Source organism: Haliaeetus albicilla, chromosome 1, assembly GCF_947461875.1.
Source record: "Haliaeetus albicilla chromosome 1, bHalAlb1.1, whole genome shotgun sequence".
NCBI lineage: Eukaryota > Metazoa > Chordata > Aves > Accipitriformes > Accipitridae > Haliaeetus > Haliaeetus albicilla.
This window is the reverse complement of record NC_091483.1, coordinates 18,030,825-18,052,691: the sequence shown is the minus strand read 5'-3', so window position 1 is coordinate 18,052,691 and position 21,867 is coordinate 18,030,825. Positions and strand designations below refer to the sequence as shown.

Below are 21,867 nucleotides of genomic sequence, written 5' to 3'. Positions count from 1 at the left end.
TTATCTTCAAGTTTCTTCCACAGCTTTACTTTTGTCCCACGTACTTTTACCTCTACTACATCATCAGTACTCTCTAAGCCTCTCTAATGAAAACAAATTTGATGAGTGCTATATTTGTGCCTCTTCCATGCCTGACAAGATCATAACCTTCTTGAGACAAGCTATATAGGAAACTGCTCCCTTTTGCGCATCCCTTCTAAAGCTGGTGTCAAATTAAATGTCTCATGAAATTAATTAATTCATAATGTTCGGGGATAAGGCAGTTGAGGATAGCTGCATTTTCTTCCTTTTCCCTCTCATTTAACGTTGCTTGTCTTTGATTGTAAGTGCTTTGAATTTGGCATTGAATCGGTACACAAGTTCGGAAAGTGACTAGCCCAGGATGCAGAAAATAGTTTTTAGGAAAGATTGTCTTGACTTATGAAGAACGAAACCATCATCATTGTAAAATGTTTAAAATATTAGTGCTTGCTGTGTTTAGCACATACAGCCAAAAACTGTTAGCTGCCTTCTCCAAACAGTGCATTGTTATGGTGGTTTTTGTTAAAATACTTGAAAACTCACATGATTCTCCTGATTTAGAATCCAAATAGGCACCATTAAGCCAACAAGCTCTTGAAGTGTAAATATCACCCAACACCTCTACGTTACCAAGCAGAAGACAACATTGTTTCTGACCATTGAAAATTTTTTCATCTGGGCAACAAAGAAGGGATAAAGTAAGGAATGTGGCCCCTTCAAAAGGATAAAGTCAACAGGAGAATGAAAAGTCTCTCTTATTGCATCTTGAACAGAGGGTTGGTGGGCGAGGAAGTCACAAGCTTCAAGGAGCCTACAACAAATTCAGATTAAGGATAAACCTCTTGAGGAAGGTCTCAGATGATAGAAGTTGTCATAGAACTGGTTAAAAGTTACCTCCCTTGCTTACTTTACCTTCCATCACCAATGACTATCAAATATTATTAACATATGTGCAAACGGAGAGGGGGAGTCCAGGCATAGCTTGAGCACTTTAGTCTACTGTATTTGTGCCGTGGAAAGATGTGGTCAACTTGCTTGTAGCAGCTTGGAGAAGCATGTGCCACCGCACAGAGCAGCACAAATGTGGCCTTTGTTGGGGTGCAGTGCAGGCCAGCAGCTCCCAAAGGAGAGGAGCCAGGAGCTTGCCGTGGGACCACCAGCAGGTCCCATCCCTCCACCCCTGTTTGGAGAGCAGGGCAGCCCGCAGCTGCCATCACCAAGCAGGGACACAAGGATGGGTTACACTCCAGGCATGGCCAGGAAAGGTGTCCTTGCCCAGGATTGTGGTAGGGGTACTCATTTGTGAGGTGGTGTGGCCATAGCAGGAGCTTACGTGTTATTCACTGGGTCCTTGGATGGGGCCCAGGACGTCACTGCCGGGCTATCTCAGAATGTACGTTGGGGAGAACTTCAGACGGATGGCTGAGATGTTGGGCACGTTTTATCAAGGACACTTTATTTTCAGGGGAGTGAGAGAAAAGGGAGAATTCCAGTGTCATTTAACACCAAAGTGGGAACTTGTTTGTGTCCTTAACTGAAGCTAGAAATTCTGGGACACTGAATGCGTTGATACACATGACCCATTTCTTTTTGTATCTGTCTTACAAAACCTTTCTCTCTCTTTTTTTTTTTTTTTTTCTGCTCAGCTGCTACCCTTCTCAAGTCTGGTCTGAGCTGTTTGTTCCAGCACAGAGACTGGTTCTTTCTACAGCCCCTTCCTACTGGTTCCAGTAGGAACTGGCTTAGTTATAAAAGACCTTTAGAATATTTTCACCTGCTGACAAGAGTAGTTGAGGCCTTGTGAATCCTTGTGAGTGCACACCTCTTTTGTGGTATTACGGCCTGCGGCAAAACCAGGCTCAGAATTTAGATGGAAGGACTCTCTAAAATACTGTGTAATTACTGCAGTAATTCACCTCTGTTGAACTACCTATAGATATGTGTGTAAAATGGTTGTCAATTAAACTTTTCTTCATAAAAGCTCTAGTGATTTTACCTATGTAAGCGTTACAAAATGCACCAATATAGTGATCCTTGTTAGAACAGGGACCTACACTGTATGTTCTCTAGATAAGACAGGGATCTCTGTACTTCTTATCTGGGAGCTACCAACCATGCTGTGGGTGTGATAGAATACTAAATAGGAGTAACATATTTAAAATATAATTACAAGTATTTGACTACATTCATCCATGGCATAATGGGGCAGCTGTATTATTAGACTGTCCTTAGGAAATTGAATTACTCTAATAAATGGAAATGACTGTTATTTAAATGGAAGACTATTTGCATAAAATAGGCCAATGCTAAGTGACCAGCTGTTAAATAGGTGCAAAATCTAATCTCAAAGTTCTGGGTCAAGGATGGATGGGTTCTTGCCAAAGACTTTCATATTTGGGCACTTAGCCTATATATAAAAATTCCGCAGTCAGAAGAAGCTTCAAGATCTGAAAACTGCAGCTCAATTTATTAATTTTCCTTTCTCATATTTTTTATTTAAGAACAAGCTAGTGAATGTCATTCAACAAAATCAACAATTTCTCTTAAATGGAAATAAAGAATAAAAAGTCAAATGATGCAGCTTCATTTCATAAGGGAAATGAAGGGAAATGCCACTGTTGTACTTGTGGCATTTCTGAGATAACTGTTTACTTCACTGTTATCTTATTTAATATCATCAGCTTGGAGATAATTCAGCGCAAAAGAAACAATTAAAAACTATCATGATCTTAATAACATATATATTCACTTTATCAACAGAAATGCAACATGTCCGTATCTTCCCAGCAACTTTCCATACCTTATTGTAGCTGGGGCACAGCTCAGACTCCTGTGAGTGCTCCTTCTATTTTGGAAGATAATGCCAGCTTTTATGACAGCAAAGCTTTTGGAAAGGCAAGCTGGAAAAGAGTTTTTCAGCAAGATTCTTGGTTCAAAAAAAGGTTGTACAAGTTACCTGAAAGACCACTTTCTGTAACGTTCAGCCCTACATTCCCTGAGAAGCCTGTCAAGAGTTATAAGGCTCACATCTACCTAACTCCACAGTACGCTATGGAGCAAGAAGGTGAGAAGCTTTTCCTTTCATGTGTAATTTTTTAAACAGGAAAAAATTCAGTATTTTGCTGTTTGCTCACTGCTGCCTTTTTTGTCATGAGGCCACATTCTCATGTGACTTGACATTGGTACTTTTCCATGTCCATTAATAGATTTATGCAGCTGATGGGCTACATTATAATCTTCTTGGTCTGTAAGCGTGGTGTAGCTTGGTTTATGAAAAACAAGCACTAGCAAAACTGCACAGTGAAAAAAAATCTCGAACAGAGCACAATCTTGGAAAGGGTTTTTTTTTTTTGTTTGTTTTCTGTTTCTCACAAGTAAGTTTTTCTGCTGAAAGCAGATAATTTGAATATAAAATATTAATTTGCCAAAAGCTCCAGTTTCCATCAAAGTGTTATCTTTTCAGCCAACAGTTTTTTATTTATTTTTCTGACAATGACTCTCTGAGTTGCTCTGATGTGGAAGAAAATTAAGCAAGATAGCATATGAATCCTGTGACTGTTCTGTGGCATTCATGTGATGTCATATGATTGGTCCTGATTTGGGCTTAATTTATTTATTCCATGGTGTGGAATGGAACTTCACTTTTTGTGAAGTTAAATAATTTTTTTCACTGAAGACCCTGATCTCTGTATATCAGAAGGGGACACATTCTCCACACATCTTTGTGGTGATTTTGCTTTGAAGACTGGAATTTAATACCTTTTTAAACATGAATGTCCTGGCTTTGTGTGTTCCCCTGCCATCTGCTAAAAAAAGAAAACTACTGTAATAATAGACATCATAGAAATACTTCCAGCATTTTCAGGCCTAGCCAGCTGATAAGTTTAACAACTTTCACTAGCTCTACCTGAGGTAAAACAAAACTTACATAGGGTTATAAAGGGCTGCTGGATGCATATCTCTAAGGAAAATATCTGTAAGTCTGATTTTTCCTTTTCTGTAGAGCAAATGTTCAAGACATTCAACATTGAGAAAACTGCATTTTGGGGAAAATGCCTTCAAGCTTTACTCCTTTGGCCTTGTCAAGTATTTATTTAGAGATAAAAGGAATGAAGCCACTAAATACTGCAAGATATAAACCAAATCCAGCTTCCTGTCATCTTTAACCTATAGACTTTTATCTGTATTCTGTACAGGTGGCCCAAGTCCCACAGTACTATGAAATTTGGCAAGTTCTGAGGGAAAAAAAAGATCTTTGCAATTTAATAAGAATGTTGAGAAAGTCTACCTGGCAATTCTGAAGCCCCAAAGATCCACTTTTACATTTGCGTTTGTTATTTACTTTTTTTTTTTTCCCCATAAAGAAAGAGTGTACCTGCCATTGGTGGACTGCACCTCATTGCAAATACTCTGATTCAAACCAGCTTCTCCTTAAGTATCCATCTAGATATTTAGATAGATAGCTAAAGCTAAATATATTTATCTATATTTAGATATCTAAATATCTAGAGATGAACAACAGCAAACAGGAATAGGTAGAGGAGACTGATACTGTGATATGTAGGTGAATTTGTGACCAGTTTGTAAAAGGTGACATGGAACTTGCACTGGTTCATTTCATTAGCTAAGTTTGTGCCCAAAGTTTGTTGACTGATACCTGATATCTTATTGACATATGTGTTGTTAAGTAGTTCTCTCTAGGCATGAGAGAAAATGAGAGCATTTCTGGAGAGAAAGTGTCTAGGGCAAAGTTGTTTCCACAAAGAGAATCCCTAAACAAGAGAGAAAAGTGAAGAAATTAGTCTCTCAACAGCAACAAAAAAGGGGAAAAAAAATTCTGAAATTTCTTCCAGTTTTGGTACTCTATTCATTGAGGTAGTAACATAGCGATAGCATAAATTATTTCTTTTTCTATGTGTCTTTATTCTTGTACTGGTAAAAGTGCAAAATGGACAATAGTAGCTCTTCTCTGCCTCAGTTAAAATTCCAGTTCTCTAGTGGGTAAAGGGCCAAGACAGCTCTCAGAGATTTTACTTTCTTCCCTAAAGAAAGCTTTCTGAAACCTTGAATTATACTTCCAAAGTGAACAGAGTTAGCGAGTTGCATCTCTTTTAATATATTCTTAATTTGGGAGCCCTTTCTTTTGGGATACAAGGATAAGATAGCTACAGAATGGATAGAATGGATAGAACATAACTATATTCGCACACTGTGGTAAATCTTTATGCTCAGCATGAAATCCCTGTTTCCACATGTTGGAGTAGGCTTGAGCTGCTACTAAAGTGAACTCAGAAAAGGTTCAGGGACTTCTAAAAAAATAAGACCTCCTGAGTGTGTTTGTTCACCTAAGCATTTCAGTAGCCTCAACACAATTATTAATCAGAGCAGGACTGGAACAGAATGTGTAAGTAGTCCCACTTTCTTTGCTCCGTTTATAAAACTGCCCAAATTCCACTAAATAAACTTGTCCCTAAAATAATCAGTTTCATAACTTCCTGTAACCTCTCAGCACTAACCTTTTTTAGATACTTGTGAAGAGAAAAGTGTAATGCATTAGCATTGTATTTGTTTAACTACATAAATACAGGCAAGCAGATTTATTCATTTTAGCCCTTGGTAATGGCAGTCTTTCAGAGTGCTCTCCTCCCCGTTAAGTTTTTCTAAAGACACTGTTGTTTTTTTTCTAAATGTAAGTGGCAAAGAAAAGTGTCCCAGGCATGTAATTTTAGTAGTATCTTCTTCCCTTATGACTCATTACTGCTGAAATCAACACAACTTGGGATGTGCTCAGAACTTCAGTACCTCTTTAATGTTTTCAAATAGTAACATCTGTGCATGTTTATGACTTCATGCTCTGCCTTAGCGTTAGTCTTGGACAATGTTTCTGGCTGTTAAATGGTTGTACTTCCAGAGAGTAGGGTCCCTGCACATTGCAAGAAGCAAGAGAACTACCATTATTGAATATTTCATTGAGCAGAACAGCAGCAATGTTGCAGAAACAGACCTACTTTTATCAGAACCATACAGGTTTGTTTAGAACTTGTACCATGTATTCAAAGGTAACTGATAAATGTCGTCCCCCCCCAGCCTCCAAGTCATGACCAAACCCTTCCTTTCACTTTCTACCTTCATTTAGAGACAATAATGCTTCCGGATTTGAACACCTCTGGATCTTCTTGCAGACCCACTTATTTCGGCTTGCCATATACCTTGATGGCTGGCTGAGGGGAGAAGAGACAGAGGTGAAGAAAAGGCTGGCTTGAAGATAGATAGTGAGTAAAGGAGAGAGCAGATCTCAGGGGACAGTAGTGATCTAAAACACCCTTCCTTTAGGAGATGGCTGAAAAGTAATCTAGTAGTGGAAGCCTACAAGCACTCTTGCTTGTACTTATGCAAATGTGTATTTGTATAGAGGCTATATAAGAGAAATATCTTAAAGAACAATTACACATAGTCTTGATGGAACTTTTGTCATCACCCGACGTTATATCTTGTGTATTAATATGAGAATGGCTGATCTTTGAACAAACAATACAATCTGCAAATTGTCAGACATGAATCTGCAGCCTGGCAGGACTGCTGGTTTTGCTACTCTAGACAAAGGGCAATTATACTAGATTGATTTCTGGAATGCTTTCAGGATAATTATCTGTGTCTGACTGTACTCCATCACTATCTTGGTCTACATCTTTATACAGTGAATTCAAAGTTTTGTGGCATCTAGATATAGCAAATAAATGAGCTATCTTTTAAAGCTCAAAGTGCTAATAAAACTGTGAAGTATGAAATGAAAGTGCCAAAGTGTGAGAGAGATGTTGCAAACTTGCGTGCAAAGAGGAAAGACAATATCAGCTGGAAAAGGCATGGGATCAATGCAAATATTAAGTCTTCTCATAAAAGATATGTACCTGGCATTTGGAACGGTAGTGTACTGCATGCTGGGGAAGTTACAGATGTCCTGTAAAGCCTTTCTGTGTACTTGATGACACATAAAGAAATCTTGAAAGGTTTATGCCAGAGACAGAATTTTTCTGCTTGGTTTCTACATTTGAAATTCAAATTCTCCGAGGAAAATTCTCTGTTGATTGAGGACTAATGACATTTAATAATCAGAAGAACAAAGAGACTGAAAGTTGTACAGCTTGGAGGAGAATGGGTTTAGGGTCATTCTGTTTAAAACAGAATTTGCAAAAATGCATGAATGTGTTGAACACAAAACTGAGGAAATATCCAAAATAAAGAGAAGGCCAAAAATATACAGCCTGCCTAACTCCCCCCTGTGGAATATGTGAGTTCACTTATGGCACTGAAACAACTTTTACCTGTGTTAAATCAACATGTACACATTTTAAGTGCAAAAGAGGAATGATCTTTGATTTCAATGTGATATATTGTGAAGTACAATATAAATCAGGGAGAACTTTATATTCCTAAGCAGGTACAAATCAAGACATCAGCACTGCTACTCTGGGTTTGGCATTCCATCTGCTACAGATACATGCTTTGGTGATATTTTTTTATGTCTGATACTTGACTGTGGTAAGACTAATTGGACGTATTACCAGGCTAATGGGAGTGAGCTAATACTGGTTGAAAGTTGCATGCACTGCATTGCATCTGCTGCAGCGAGGTGAGAGGAGTTCACAGGATGAGTTGGAATTGACTGATTTCTGAATCCCCCTATATTCTTTACTTTCAGATTACAGTCCACACTTGTATTCCACTTTGATTTACTGAATTTAAGGGAGTTCATTTGTTTTCTTCCCAGTGTTTTGCTTCTCTCTAAAAAGTATGAGTGTTTTCAAGAGAGAGACTTAAATAATTATGTTTGCCAGTGTGCTGAAGTGGTATGGTAGGGCTTGGAGGAATGAGCATCTTCAGTTCTACCTTGCCTATAGGGTACTGTGGTATGATTATGTGGGTACTAAAAGAAACAGAAAGATTCCAAATTCATCTGTCTGCGTGTGTGAACACAGTACAAAATGTAAAACAGTTTTAAAAATTAGAATATGTTAATTTGGGGAAGTAAATACAGAGGCAATATTTTTATTGTTTAAGGAAATCTTCTGAAGGGAGTGAGGGGAAAGGAACAGTACTTACAGTGTACATATTTGAAGGCTATTGAATGTTTTTGCTATCTTTGGTAGTTCTAAAACAATTGCTCTATGTGTACATTCCTAACAAGATCTTTTCTAATGCAATTTTGAGGCTGAAAAGTGGTTTAGTTTTCTCCATGCTTGTGAATATAAAACAGAGCTATGTGGAGTGTGTGGTCCAGTTGCATAATGGTTTGGAGTGCAAAATTAAATGCAGAGTGACATTGGAGAAGATATCTGTTTGCAGTATGTGCATGTGTTTGTAGTTTTCCTGAGAAGTTTCTCATACTCTTGTAGAAAAACATGATGACTTGGTGTCTCTCTTGAGCTTGCTGTGCTTGTATGTATAGAAAGAAATATATGTTAAATTTTTGTTATATCACTTGCCTTTTTCATAGAGAGAATAAGTTTAACTGAGTTGTTGTCTGGGATTGACTCTGTGAGTAGAGCTTTGGAGAATGAGAAAAAGGAGAACAACTCACCTTTCAGGTAAGACCTGGGATAATTGACTAGACTATGAATTGTTTTTCCTCTCAAGGCCAAATAAGTAGTTGACTCTGCCTTTTTACAGGTTATATGTTATATTTACTGTAAATTTCTAACTGTAAATTCTTTGAGAAATTATAAAGTTCTACAAAATCTAGGAATAAAAGTTCTGTTTGATTGCTTGTTTACATTTATTTTTATGAAGTTCACTATTGCCTCTTCAATATGTAGATTATTCCCAAGATCTCACTGAAAAATGCAGGATGAGCTATCTTTCCAACGGTATACTTTAACAACTTTAGTTCTTACAGTAAGATGAACTGAACCTTCCTTTTAATACACATAAACTTTCTTGATTTTTTTTCCCCATTGATCTTAGTGGTCAAATTCATATTTACATCCTGTGATTTCTGGTCAGACCCTATACTGAAAGTAAAACACCACTGAAATGTAGTAAAACACTACTGAAATGTAAATTTAAAAAAGGCACTTATATAATTTTTAGAGCACCTACCTTGCCTTTTTGAAACATCAATGCAATAACCTACCATCTCTACAAAAATCCCAAGATCTTTGGTTGCCTTGACCTAAACAAGGTGGTGATCATTACAGCAGCTGAAAATCTGACTCAGTTCTGTACCACTTCTTGTGAATCTGCATAGACCTCAGCTGCGCAGCTCTTAACTGTTTGGTAAGTATTTACTCACGGCTGCAGCCCATGTGCTCTTATGAGACTATGTGTATGAACACATGCCCACCCACCATCATGAGTAATGGAGCACACTCCAACCTTGGCTGGTTCTTTGTGAGCTGAATCTTCCCCAAAGTTGCTTTATTCTTTTGATAATTTTAAAGATTTCTCAAACATCCTTCTTACTGTTTCAGACACCCTTCTAAGAATGCCTCAAAACTGTTGACAATACCTTCCTTTTACCATCTGAATTCTAGCACTTTAAGGAACATTCTTAGTGGAACATTTTCAATTTCAATTTGAGATTAAAATATTGGTGGGAGAACATAGAGATCTAAGTGTGTAGTTTTAGAGGCTTATAATTTTATCTGTTTAGCAGGGTAATTATATTTGCCTTGCACGAGAACAATGAAATGGCTGCTCACAGAAAATGGTTTAGCTCTAACAGTGAGCTTTAGTTGCTTCTTTCCACATATCCTCAAAGGAAGACAAAATTCTAGCTTATGAAAGACCTTTCATTTGCTCCTGCTTCCGTCCAAAAAGCACAAACCTTAATATATTTACTAAAATGTTTATTTGATGATTTTACAGGGTTCCCACTGTTTAGTATCCCCTCTCCATCCCCCTTTTCTTGTGTGCACCTAGATAGAAAAGAGAAGTGGAACCATAATGAGGGGAGGAAGTCGGGAGTAACAAACAAGGAAGAACACTCTAAAGCAGACAAAGCAAGGGGGAAGGATGGCTATGTGCAAATGGATTTTGCATTGAGGTCTATAATCCTGAATTTTTGGGCTTCTTTTTTTTATCACTTGGGTTTACCTGCACTTTTGTGACAACATTTTGTAGACACAACCCCAGTTACTGGAAATCCTTGTGTGTGCCTGTTACGATCTCCCACACCTGTAGTTGCATTTGCACCTTCTTACATGTTTTCTAAGTGAAGGTAGTAACATGAACACATTGCCTAGCTACTTTAAGGGCACATGCACATCCACTGCAATTGCATGTATCTATCCAAGTGTAGAGACCTGGCTGAAAATAAAATTGATAGTGGCCCACCATCATCAGTAGTACATGAACCCTAAACTCAAAATCAATGTAAAATCCTATTCAGAATTTCTTTTTTGCCTTCTTTTACATCTGACTCTTAAGATTCTTCAAGAATTCCAGGAAAGCCCATTTAGTCTCCCCAAATCCTTGTGAATTTATGTAAGGTTCCAGTGGTGATATTTCCAAGGAAAAATAAACTGTAGCTATAGCTGTGATTTTATCTTGTGTTGCTTTCAGTGTAACCTCTTTTCAGCCTGAGTATCTCATGTAACCTTTCCTTACACCTGGAATTCACAAACAACTTGAGATCAGCCCCCTGATCACTCCTGGAGTACATTATAAAAGAATCTGAGTGATTTAAAACTAAGGCATATAATCTGGATTTTATTTTTGGAAAATGTAACATAGCGTAGTAATAAAGCAGAATTGGGCACTATGCTTCTGGATGATAACTGTTCTTGGTGGGTATCTCAACATAGTGGGGTAAGCAAAAGGTTGAATACCTTTAACACTGATGAAATCTGATAAGCCTCTAGTAACTTTCTGTACATACTGTATCCTAGATCTTCATGAACATGAATTTGGCTATTAAATAAATAAAATAGGGGAAAAAAAATTCTTTACAAGTTAGCATACTTAAATACCAAACTCAATTACATACATAAGTTGTGACAGTGATGTCTTTTCCATGAATTTCCTGTTGATCTTTTGATAATATCTGGATCCTTGTGACCGTGCTTGCACAGTAGGTGTGGAAAAAAGTGCTAAAGTTTTAAAAGCACTTTGTGTTACTGTTGACTATGGCAATTCTTAATAACCTTATTTCCAAGCCAGAGCTGAAACTGAGCTGTGCTTATCCTGTAGAGTTATTTCACAGCAGTTCTAGAAACTGGCCGTGGGAACAAACTTGTTCCCTGGGATGGGTATGTTTTATGCATCTGGCATTATGCAAAATTAAGCATAGTTAAGCAGCTAGGTTAAAACACGTTAGATAAACTTATTTATGGTAATATAATGTATTTATATATTTAATGGAGCCCAAAAGCACAATCTCCATGACTGAATTAAAATTCAGCAACTATGTGACTGGTAGTCATGAACAGTGAGTAGTTTTCAGTAACTGATTTTTCAAATAGAATATACTTTTTTATTTCTGAAAACTACCCATCATGACAGCTACACACCACATTGTTTTAATGGTAAAATAAATGAAACATCTGGAACTGACAGAATTATTCCACAGAGTAGCCTGTGAACAGATGAGCAGACAGATTGGCATGACTATGAAGAAGCAAAAGCCAGACCAGCCTGCTCCCACCCATCCAAAAAAGAATGAAGCTTCACAGAAGTCATTCTTCTTGTCTCACTGACACCTATTATTCCCATAACAGCTACAGTGTGCCTGTAGGCAATGCCACTTGCCCAGTCTTCTTTACCAACATGGACAAATCTGTGTTTTGCAGTGCTACCATAGAAAATATTTGTTTACTTTCATTCTTTGACTTCCATACCCACAATACCAACATGAGTGGCAGCTGATTACAGTCACAAGGACAGAAGTCAGTCTGTGAAGAACTAGAATGAAGCCATCAATTTATTTCCTATTATCACAAAGCAGTTTTTAGATTGTAATGACTTCAAGCACATCTAATAAGAACAGCTAATTTAGAAATTAAAGTCTCTAGTATTAAAAAGTCCCCAACCCAAAAGCTAGTGTTTATTCAAATGGTTAATTTTGACTTTTATGTGTTTAAAAACATATTTTGAAGTAATATTTTACACAGTATGAGACTTTAGCTTACAGTGTAAGCTTGTAGAGATAGAGAAAAGATAAAAATTTGCTTTGTTTTTAATTTTTTAAAGCAGATCCTTGGATTTCTTGGATCCCTGTGCTTCTCCTAGACCATATGGTATTCCTGGGTTTCAGATCACACACAAAGGTAAAGAGAAGTGAATTCTGTTCTGGTGCAGAGAGTAGATATAATCTGATTAACCTATACTGAGTATTAGAAAAGAAAAATTATCTTGAGTTTTTGGAGGGAGAGATATTTTTAAAAAATTCCTCATGTTGAGTGTTTTCTTTCTAAGGTTCTGCAAAACTTCAAAAGGTTTACAACATTGATGCTAGACGAATTTAGATTATCTTTTTTTTTTTTTTTTAATTTCAGATGTTTTTGTAAATCCATGTATCTCAGGGACAACACTCCATATTTATCTCCTAATCCCTTCCTACTGAATAGGCTTTGCTGGCTTGCTTGAAAAACTTTATGCTCTGTCCTTCAAACCCAAAGTGAAATGTATCTGTTTTCTTGTGAGCGATTACACGTATTTCTTTGCATACATGAACATGTACCAAGAACTTGACTGATTGACAGTACTACTGTCAAGTCTCCTTGTGCCCCCTCCTGTCTTGAGCAATTCTAGCATGCATCGAACCCCTTCCAAACCTTACTTGGATACTTGGGCACCTAATCACTGTCAATCCAAACAGTCAAATAGCCTGGCCACGGTCTGTTCCCCAGTTTTGTGGTTTAAGCCCAGCCGGCAGCAAAGCACCATGAAGCTGCTTGCTCACTCCTCCCCTCCCCCAGCGCCGGTGGCATGAAGAGGAGAAAATATAAAGAAAAGCTCGTGGGTCAAGACAAGGACTGGGAGGGATCACTCACCACTTATGGTCACGGGCAAAAAAACAGGCTCAACTTGGGGAAAAAACAAAATCAATCTAATTTACTGCAAATCAAATCAAAACAAGGATAATGAGAAGTAAACCCAAATCTTAAAACACCTTTCCCCCACCCTCCCCTCCTTCCTGCCTCAACTCCACTCCCAGTTTTCTCTACCTCCTCCCCCCAAGTGGTGCAGGGGGACGGGGTTTGGGGTCAGTTCATCATGCGTTATCTCTGCCGCTCCTTCCTCCTCAGGGGGAGGACTTCTCACCCTTTCCCTGCTCCACCGTGGGGGCCCTCCCAAGGGCTGCAGTCCTTCATGAACTTCTCCAACGTGAGTCTTTCCCATGGGCTGCAGTCCTTCAGGCACAGGACTGCTCCAGTCACGGCCATCTTTGGGGGCATCCCCCTGCTCCGGCGTGGGCTCCTCCCCAGGCTGCAGGTGGGCATCTGCTCCCCCGCTCCCCTCCATGGGCTGGGGAGGACAGCCTGCCATCTCACCACGGGCTGCAGGGGCATCCACCTCCTCCCCACTCCTCCTCCCCTCCTTCTTCACTGACCTCGGTATCTGCAGAGGGGTTCCTCTCACATTGCTCTCCCCTCCCTGCTGTAGGTCTTCCTTCTTAAGTCTGTTCTCCCAGAGGTGCTACCACTGTCATTGATTATGTCGGCCTTGGCCAGAGGTGGGTCTGACTTGGAGCCGGAGAAGCTTCTAGCAGCTTCTCACAGGAGCCACCCCTGTAGCCCCCCTCCCCCACTGCCAAAACCCCACCACAGAAACCCAAAACAGCCAGGGATTTAGATACTGGCTGATGGTTTTCCCATCAGTCAGGTTTCCCCATCAGGCACTTGGTTGTAGAACTGGTCTGTGGTCCTGAGACCTAACACCTGTTTCTATCTGCTCCAGCCTTGGTTCTTGATCCTGACTCACAGATATGTATCCTGCCTCCTCTCCCAGTCTGTTCCTGTTGCGAAACAGCCAGCCTAATTCTGCTCCAGTCTTCTTTGTTTGACACCTCCGTCTTGCAGGATGGATCTCGTAACCCTCAGCTGAGTCTTCCCTTTGCCAGCATTGACTGCTTGTATTAGCTTTTCACTAAACTTTAGCTTGTATGAGCTTTTCACTGGCCTAAGCTGCTGTACTATAAGCCCAGCTGAGAGCCTGAACTCCTATTCCTCTGTGGAAACTCATTAAAAATAAAGTGACTGAAAAGAAATCTGCATTAAAAGCTCCTGATGCAAAATTGGAGACTTAATGCTTTTGGGACCTAAGGAACTTATTCAGTTCCATCTCTTTCAGTCAAAGGGCACTGAGAAATAGATACAAAGATCTGACTCTTGTGAAAATAAGACACTTATCTGACACAAGTTTTCCTTGATAAACAGAAGCAATAACAAAAATGTGTTTGCCATAAATGCTTCCTGGGCCTTTCACAGACTTAACTGGGCTCTGAGTCATGATAGTCACTGAATATTTTCTTAATCTACTGCACTTAAAAGTCCCCACGTAGGCTGTTGCTATCAGCAAAATGATCTGTCTGCTTTGATCTTCCCTTTTTCTCTGCACTCTATAATCTTGGTATAAGGAAATGTAAGACTATAAAAAGCCAATGGATTCTGAAACAACCAGGTATTGAGAATGAGTTAGCATCCATTCTGTCTTCCAATGCCTTCTGTTTAGGTCTTTTACACATTTCAAAATCTAAATTTTCATGCAAGCAGACAAAAAAGAAGTGATTTAAGCTACTGTCAATAGGATACTGCTGTCTCAATGAATGGGAATGTTTAGACTACATCCACAATGTGTTTTTGCAAATATTGTTTAAAAAGGCAAAGAAAGGCTTTGAAAACCTTTATTTGATTGTTCTTCAGGATTAAATTGCAGCATGACAACGTGCCTTAAACTGACTCAGTGGCAGCCTAGAGTTGTCCACCCCCAGATCAGATCAGGCAGTGAGCTAGCTCTCAATTACAGTTTGTGCTTTGGTCCTCCATTCATTACAAGGAGGAAGCAATCTGTTACAGTCTATTCGGCACAGGATTACTTTTCCTTCCTAGCTGGTCCAGATCTGCTGGCCAGCAAGACTGGATATCCTGCTCCCACCACTCATGCTGTGCACATCGCTGTAAGCGATGAAGAGTAGAAACCTCTGTGGAGTCACTGAGAGAGCTGTGATGCTATTCAGTGGAACAGAAAAATGTGAGGCAAACACGCCAGAAATTGTAACTGTCCTTTTTAAAGGATATAGTTGGTTTTACTTTATGATAGTGTCCTATTTGGGTCTATTAGTCAAAAATACGTGCTCTGGTTCTTTGAGCTGATACTTCTGAGCAAGTCCTAGATGTGCGCAAATTTCCCTACGCGAATGATGGCAGACAGTGCTGGGGTCATGAATGAAAAGAGAGAGGAAAATAATTTGACAGGATATTTTCAAACAAAATAACTGATAATTTTATTGGTACTACCTGTACATTTGTACTATAGGTAGAGAAAGTTGAAGCTGAGCATCAGCTCAGCTATGAGATGATGTTTGTTACATATCTTTATAAAAACCCCTCATAATTATAACCTTACAATATCTGCAAAAATGTTGATTTCAAAGAAAAAGTTTTTTAAAATCTGCTATTTAATGCTTTTAAACCTTTTAAGTCCATGCATTTGTAAAAATGTTTTATTTTTTTTTTACAATATATTAAAAGAACAGAAACTGCAGGTTATACTACTTTTTGAGGTAAAAGTGATTCTTTCCTTAGGCTGAATAGATTTTACCATTAAGAGCTAAGAACTGATAAATAGTAGTGAAAATGGCTAGGAGTATGCAAGAAAAATATGTTTTCTAATAATTTATTTAATGATTAGTGCCAATATTCCTCAAACCATATTCAAGCAACTGTCAAACTAGCTGAATACCTAAGTCTTCAGTAAAAAATAGTAAATTATTTGATAAAAAATATCAGGATTAATTCTATAATGCTTTTAGCAAATGACATTAGTCCAGCTGTCTTGTAAAGTAAGAGGACCAGAACTTTTTCCATATCTTCTGGGAACAAACCCTGACTAATTCTGTAAATGTTTGTACAGATTTGGTTGTATTCCTTTGAGTCTAAACTGCATATTAAATTATGAATATTGTCAAACCTCTTGTAGGAAAGGCTTGATACACTGTTTAAAAAGCTAAATAATTCATTCAATTAAAAATATGAGGCAAGAGCTTTAAGGCTGTAGGCAAACATGAGTTCTTGTATGTTAACATCAGTGTTTGTGTGTATATCACTAGGCATACGTAAAAATGCATAGGAACTCCTAAGACCTACTGATCTACTTTGCTTACAGATACAGCAAAGTGGATACAGATACCTTGTTGATAGTACAGAATGGATATGATCTGTTTATTTGTTAATGCCAAATAATTAGCAACCTGCCTTTTTTTAAACATTAATAACAGGAAGAATAACTCTCACTAATGTTCTGTGAGGTTATTAACATAGCTCCTTACGGTATTTACATGACCCTCTTAAGGTTCATACTACCATCTTGCATGATGGAGAGGCAACGCATATTTTTGTCAGCTTTTCTTGCTGGCAGTCTTCCTCCAGGACCCTGGAGAGACATTCTACAAGAGCAGAAGAGTGCAAGTGAGGAGAGACTGAGGGAAGAGGAGTAGATGTGCTTCTTTTGCTGTCTTCTACCAACCTTTGTTGAATAAAGTTCACGTGAGTAATAGGAGGCAGAAGAACTGGATGGGTCTGAGGTAGTGTAAACTGTGGAGAAGCCCTGATTCTTTTCTTCTGGTAGTCCATTGTGGCCTGCAAGAGGCCAGGCGGCTTGCAGGTTGACCTGGAGCCTGTTTTTCATTCCTCCTCCCCTCAGCAAAAGTGTGAAATCTTTTGAACAGAACTTTGAGGCTGTTTCTGTCTCTTTGTTTTCTGCTAGAAGTTATTCCTCCTATAAAGGTGATATAGAATGCAGAATATTTCTCTTTCAATGAGCTAGATAGCTAAAGATGTCAGTTAAATCAAGGGTCTAGCTTATCTCTATCAGCCAAAAACAATCCAAGCCAAAGGAGCTGATGACAAATATGTGAGAAATCAAACATATTTGATGATAAGGAAATAATGCCAGAAACCTTGCATTGACTTGGTTCATCCTTATTCATGAACAGAGATGAGTCACAATCAGGCACTGGTTTGAACTTAGTTCAGCTTTTTCATTCTGTTGCCCACCTCTATTTCTGTCATATGGAATAATGATTTTCTAGCAGTATACAAGGAGGCAAGTTGGAATTTAGTTTTTGCCTAGTAGGCTGGTTTGGGTTTTGATGGTTTTGTGTGGTTTTTTTTGTGGGTTTTGTTTGTTTGTTTGTTTGTTTAAAGGTGCGTATGGTCAGCAAAGAATAAACTTCAGCTTCAATAGTTGACATTCCTCTATGTAGCTGAAAACAGAGCACTGTAATGGAAAAGCATTGACCAATTTTGATGGGAAAGGCTGGTAACAACGCTCTTGTTGCCCATTCATGCAGAAGCACTGTTGAAGAAAGACTCACTGAACATGTTAGCAGCACTCTCAACATTGTGTGAGGTGCTTCACATAAGCAATCTGATATATAGTTTGAAAAAATAATGCTATGATTGAAACACTTGCAAGACCACCCATCTTTAATGGTTGGACTTACTCAAGGCTATGACAGATCTGGTACTGGAAAGAAAATAGAATCTCAGAAGCCATGTATCTATAAATATTTTTCAAACCTATGTTTTCTACAGATAGGTCCTATATGAAAAAATACATTAATAGTAGCACTTCTGAATGCCCTGATGAAAATTAACTTTTACAATGAAAGTCAGTTTTCCTCCCCTGGCTTAACAGATAATGCTAATAAGAAATCTTTCATTTTTTGAATGAAAGACTTGGTGCAATAGAGGCCAGAAACTGAAAGGCCAGGTGTTGGATGGTACTGCTTTATCTATGACAGCTGAACAGTTTTGAAAATCTGATCTTTAGAGCTGAAGGACTGCCAAATTTGGAGGCCTTACTATGTTGCTCGGGCTCACTACTAAATAGGGGTTGCAGAATCACACTCTCTCTTGAATTCACCCAGTATGAAAACATCTGCATCCCCTTTTTCCTCTGTAAAGGAACATTGGCCAGTTGCTGAGGTTCAGCAGAAGAATAAGTCTAGCTCTAATTCTCTTTTGTGTCACCATTTTAGGTGATCTGTAGTCAGTCTGGGTAGAATGAAAAAAAATCAAGGCTGGGATTCAATTTAAGTCCTCAATATAAATGGGTTTTTAAGAAACAATCAAATTATTCCTGTCTGCTTCAGGCACATTTACCTAATTTTTTCTTATTGTGTAAGAGAAATGGCCACTTTTTCTGTCAAAAAGAAAAAAGTAGTTTCAGATGAGGAGGTGTTATCCTTTTTAGATTCCAGTGTAACCAGTTTTCAATTATGTGGTCCTAAAATGGTGGGGCTATTGGTAATTAACACTATTACAAGTATAATTTCAAACCACCTAGCACAATTTGTGGGGGCTATGTTTTACAGTGGCTCACTTCCATCTTACAACAGGAAACTCTGGAACCAATTATTTTTCTTGCTTTATTCATCACAGTTCATGGTCATCCATCTATCAGAAAAAAATACACTTGTTTAATAGCATGAAGGTACACAACTGATGGGGCTTTTTCATGGGAAAGCTTGTAAAACGTTTCATTTCATAAAGGACAGTGTTAGCTGGAAATAAGATTTGCAGGAAGAAAAAGAGAAGAAAGAGCTATAGCACTGCAAATAAACAGTACATTTTCAAATGCAGCTTGAATCATAAAATAAAAAAGGTGAGGAGATTTCACTTTCTAAGACAGGAAAACAATTTGACCTTTACAGAAGATATTCACACTACCTATTGCTCAGGCCCTTTGATGCTTTGTTGATAAAATCAAAAGCTGTTTAGAGCAAATTAGAGTTAGCTTGATTTTGAAGCAACTGAAAAAATGAGAACAGTTTACAGCAGTGATAAAACAGAATTTTGCTCTCCCAACCAAGGCCATAGTTGTCTGAACTACAGTCTTTATTCTTTCCTCTGTTTCTTCTGACCTAGTATTATTTCTTCTTCGTATTGTATTTTGCATTACAGTTTAACAGAAAAGCTTCGCTAAATGGAACAGGGTTTAGTTTGGGACTACAGCTTTGTATGTATTTCTAAAGGGATTTGTAGGCAATCTTTATGAGTACTGCTATATTTTTAGTAGTCCTCTCACTTGCCTATTAAATACAGGGCTTAACAATAGTAATTACTGCACAAATACCAGGGTCCCAAAGTAGTACCATTTACTTCAATGAAGAGCTGCTGTGAAAGCACATTTGAAAAATAACCCATGGTGACAAGAGATGGGGAAGAAGGGAAAGAAACTGCAGTTGAAAGGGCTTTTTCTGAGGGAGCATAATTCATTCATGTGTATACAAGATTCTTTTCCCCGTTGTTTGCATTTTCACTACAATAAAATAAGTCCGTGGAAGTGCCTTGTGGGCAGAAAGTGAGTTCTGTAATGGAAAGGTTTATATAACTGAAGTAAAGAAAGGCTGTGAAATAGGGTACTGCTGGGAGGCTGGAAATGAGCTGGATCAGCTAGGAGGGGACCAGCTATATAACGGGTAGGAGGGAAAAGATTAACTGTGGGATCAGACTTAGAGAGTAGCAGGGCACAACAAAAGACCTACAAGGTGTAGCAGGAGAGAAGTCAAGGAGTGTCAGTGAAGACATAGTATCTTTTCTGAACTGGAAACTTTAGGGCCATCTTCCATCAATATCCCTGTGCCAGTGCAATGACAGTGAGGGACTCCCAAGGTATTCAGGTGTGTGCTGGTTTAAGTTCTATTTTGTTTGCAAATCCAATATTGCTTTGGTGGAGGTGAGCTGTTGTAGTGGCATGTTTTCATTATTTGCAAGAACTAGTTGTATACTGCAATGGAAATCTCTATATTAATTTATTTTTTTCACGTTATGTTTCTGCTCTTTCAAGACTGCCGCAGACTAAGAACTGTTGACTTTATTAAGATTTTCCCTTTTTCCGAAATGAAAGTTTTCTTGAAAAAGTGTCAGTCTTTTAAGGATTTATTTTGTTTTTGCAAAAAAATATATTTTTCTTATCTCTTTAAGTATTTTCTATGTTTATGTTGCTCACAATATTTTTCTTTTAGGTTATAAAAGGAATTAGTGAAGGAAGTAAGGAAAGAGAAAAAGGCATATGTTTCCTTTTGTCCCAAAATCTTAAGAACAGAGAAGACAGGACATTCGACATGTTTTTCACTCATCCTAGCATTTCACACTTTGTCTTTCTTTCATACATTATGTACTCCAGATCTCAAACAAACTTTTGTGTACATGCTAATACATGCTAATACATGCTAATACTGCCTTGAGACAGGTCCACTGCTTGGTTCAGTAGACCATGTCATCACTGAATTCTGGCTTTAGGGAAAAAAAAAGGGTCAGTGGCTTTGCTCACATTTCCTTTTAAAGAAAATAGCTTTGTAGATCCGCCTCACTCCATGTTTAACCAGTGAAGTAAAATTCATCACTACCCCCCACCAAAAAACCCCCAAAGCACCCCCTCCCCTCCCAAACCCCAGGCTTATCAAAAATGCTGTCTCCAAATGCTATATGGGAACACTATTTCTAACTAGATTTCTGCCATTTGGGTTGAAGACTCCATTTTTTTCCTCTGTGAGGTGTGGGTGTGCTAACCAAGCAGTTGAACTGGATGAATGATACTCTGATCTTACAGGCACTTGGAAGAGATTTCAAGATTTCTACTGCACAGAAATAAAGCTGATGAGACTGTCATGACACAAACACAATATTCTTCTTAACACATGCAGGAAAAGACACCCAATTTTAGATGTCACTGTGGTTTTCTAAGTGCCCTTGAAATGCATTGCATGTAAACAAACCTATCCTCTGGGTTGGATAACTGGACTAACACATGCTGTCTTGATTCTTCAAAGCGATTGCTTTACTTGCCAGTATCAAACTCAATTCTAAAGCCTAGGAAAAGTTTAAGGATATGTAATTTCAACATACCTTCTGCTTTATTTTGACCAAAATGTAAAACGCAGTCTGAGTTTTTTATGATTTGAAACATGCTTAGAAAAAACATGGGGGAAAAGAAAGGTAAATTTATTATAACTCTAGTATGGGCCTGCTCTGTTGCAGTATATACCAGCTTTACCAAAGGACATTTTATCAGAGTTTGTGCTAAGCAGAGAGGACCATAATAGAAAGTTCAGTTTACAGAAAGCATGTTTATTTCAAGTATTTCTTGCATGTAGATGTTTTCAACATGAGCTGGCAAAAACACTTTACATAAAATGTGCAGCAATGCAACTACCTTTTCTAAACAAAACAAGGTTGTTCTGTTTGCTTGTTAAGTCAGGTTTAGCAGTTCTTAGAAATGTCATTTATTAAATGTCAAGCTAATTACTTGTAATATCAACCCTGAAAAGCAAACCTTTGTGGGTGCACTTTCAGAAGCTTTATTCTTTTCTGTTCACAGTCTGTCTGGTACATTTCTAGTAAACAAATTCATGTTTGCCCAAAGGTATTAAACTATTTGCTAAATATGTACCTTTGTTTAGAATATAGGAGGATGTTTCATAATACTTTAATGAAAGGAAATGCAGAATATATCTTTGTTTTAAATAATCAGGTTTCTAAAATGTGACTGTGATACACAACAGATGAATTCTAGAAAACATTCCGTGTCTGGCAGGGACCACTTCCACATCTGTGGGGTAGTGGGGATTGGTTTTGTTCTTGCCACTGAACCCGACACCAAAAGTACAATTAGTGCTGACTC

At 38.2% G+C, this 21,867-nt stretch overlaps 1 protein-coding gene across 1 annotated transcript in view; it reads left to right on the top strand.

Annotated features, from left to right (window-relative positions):
- LOC138684986 (uncharacterized) overlaps positions 1 to 21,867 on the top strand; it is a 57,820-nt gene that overhangs the window by 23,223 nt on the left and 12,730 nt on the right. Inside the window, exons 3-5 of the mRNA XM_069780512.1 lie at positions 2,782 to 3,085; positions 8,516 to 8,606; positions 12,208 to 12,284. Of these exons, the coding sequence (XP_069636613.1) occupies positions 2,782 to 3,085; positions 8,516 to 8,606; positions 12,208 to 12,284 (472 nt within the window). The remainder of the gene's footprint in view (positions 1 to 2,781; positions 3,086 to 8,515; positions 8,607 to 12,207; positions 12,285 to 21,867) is intronic.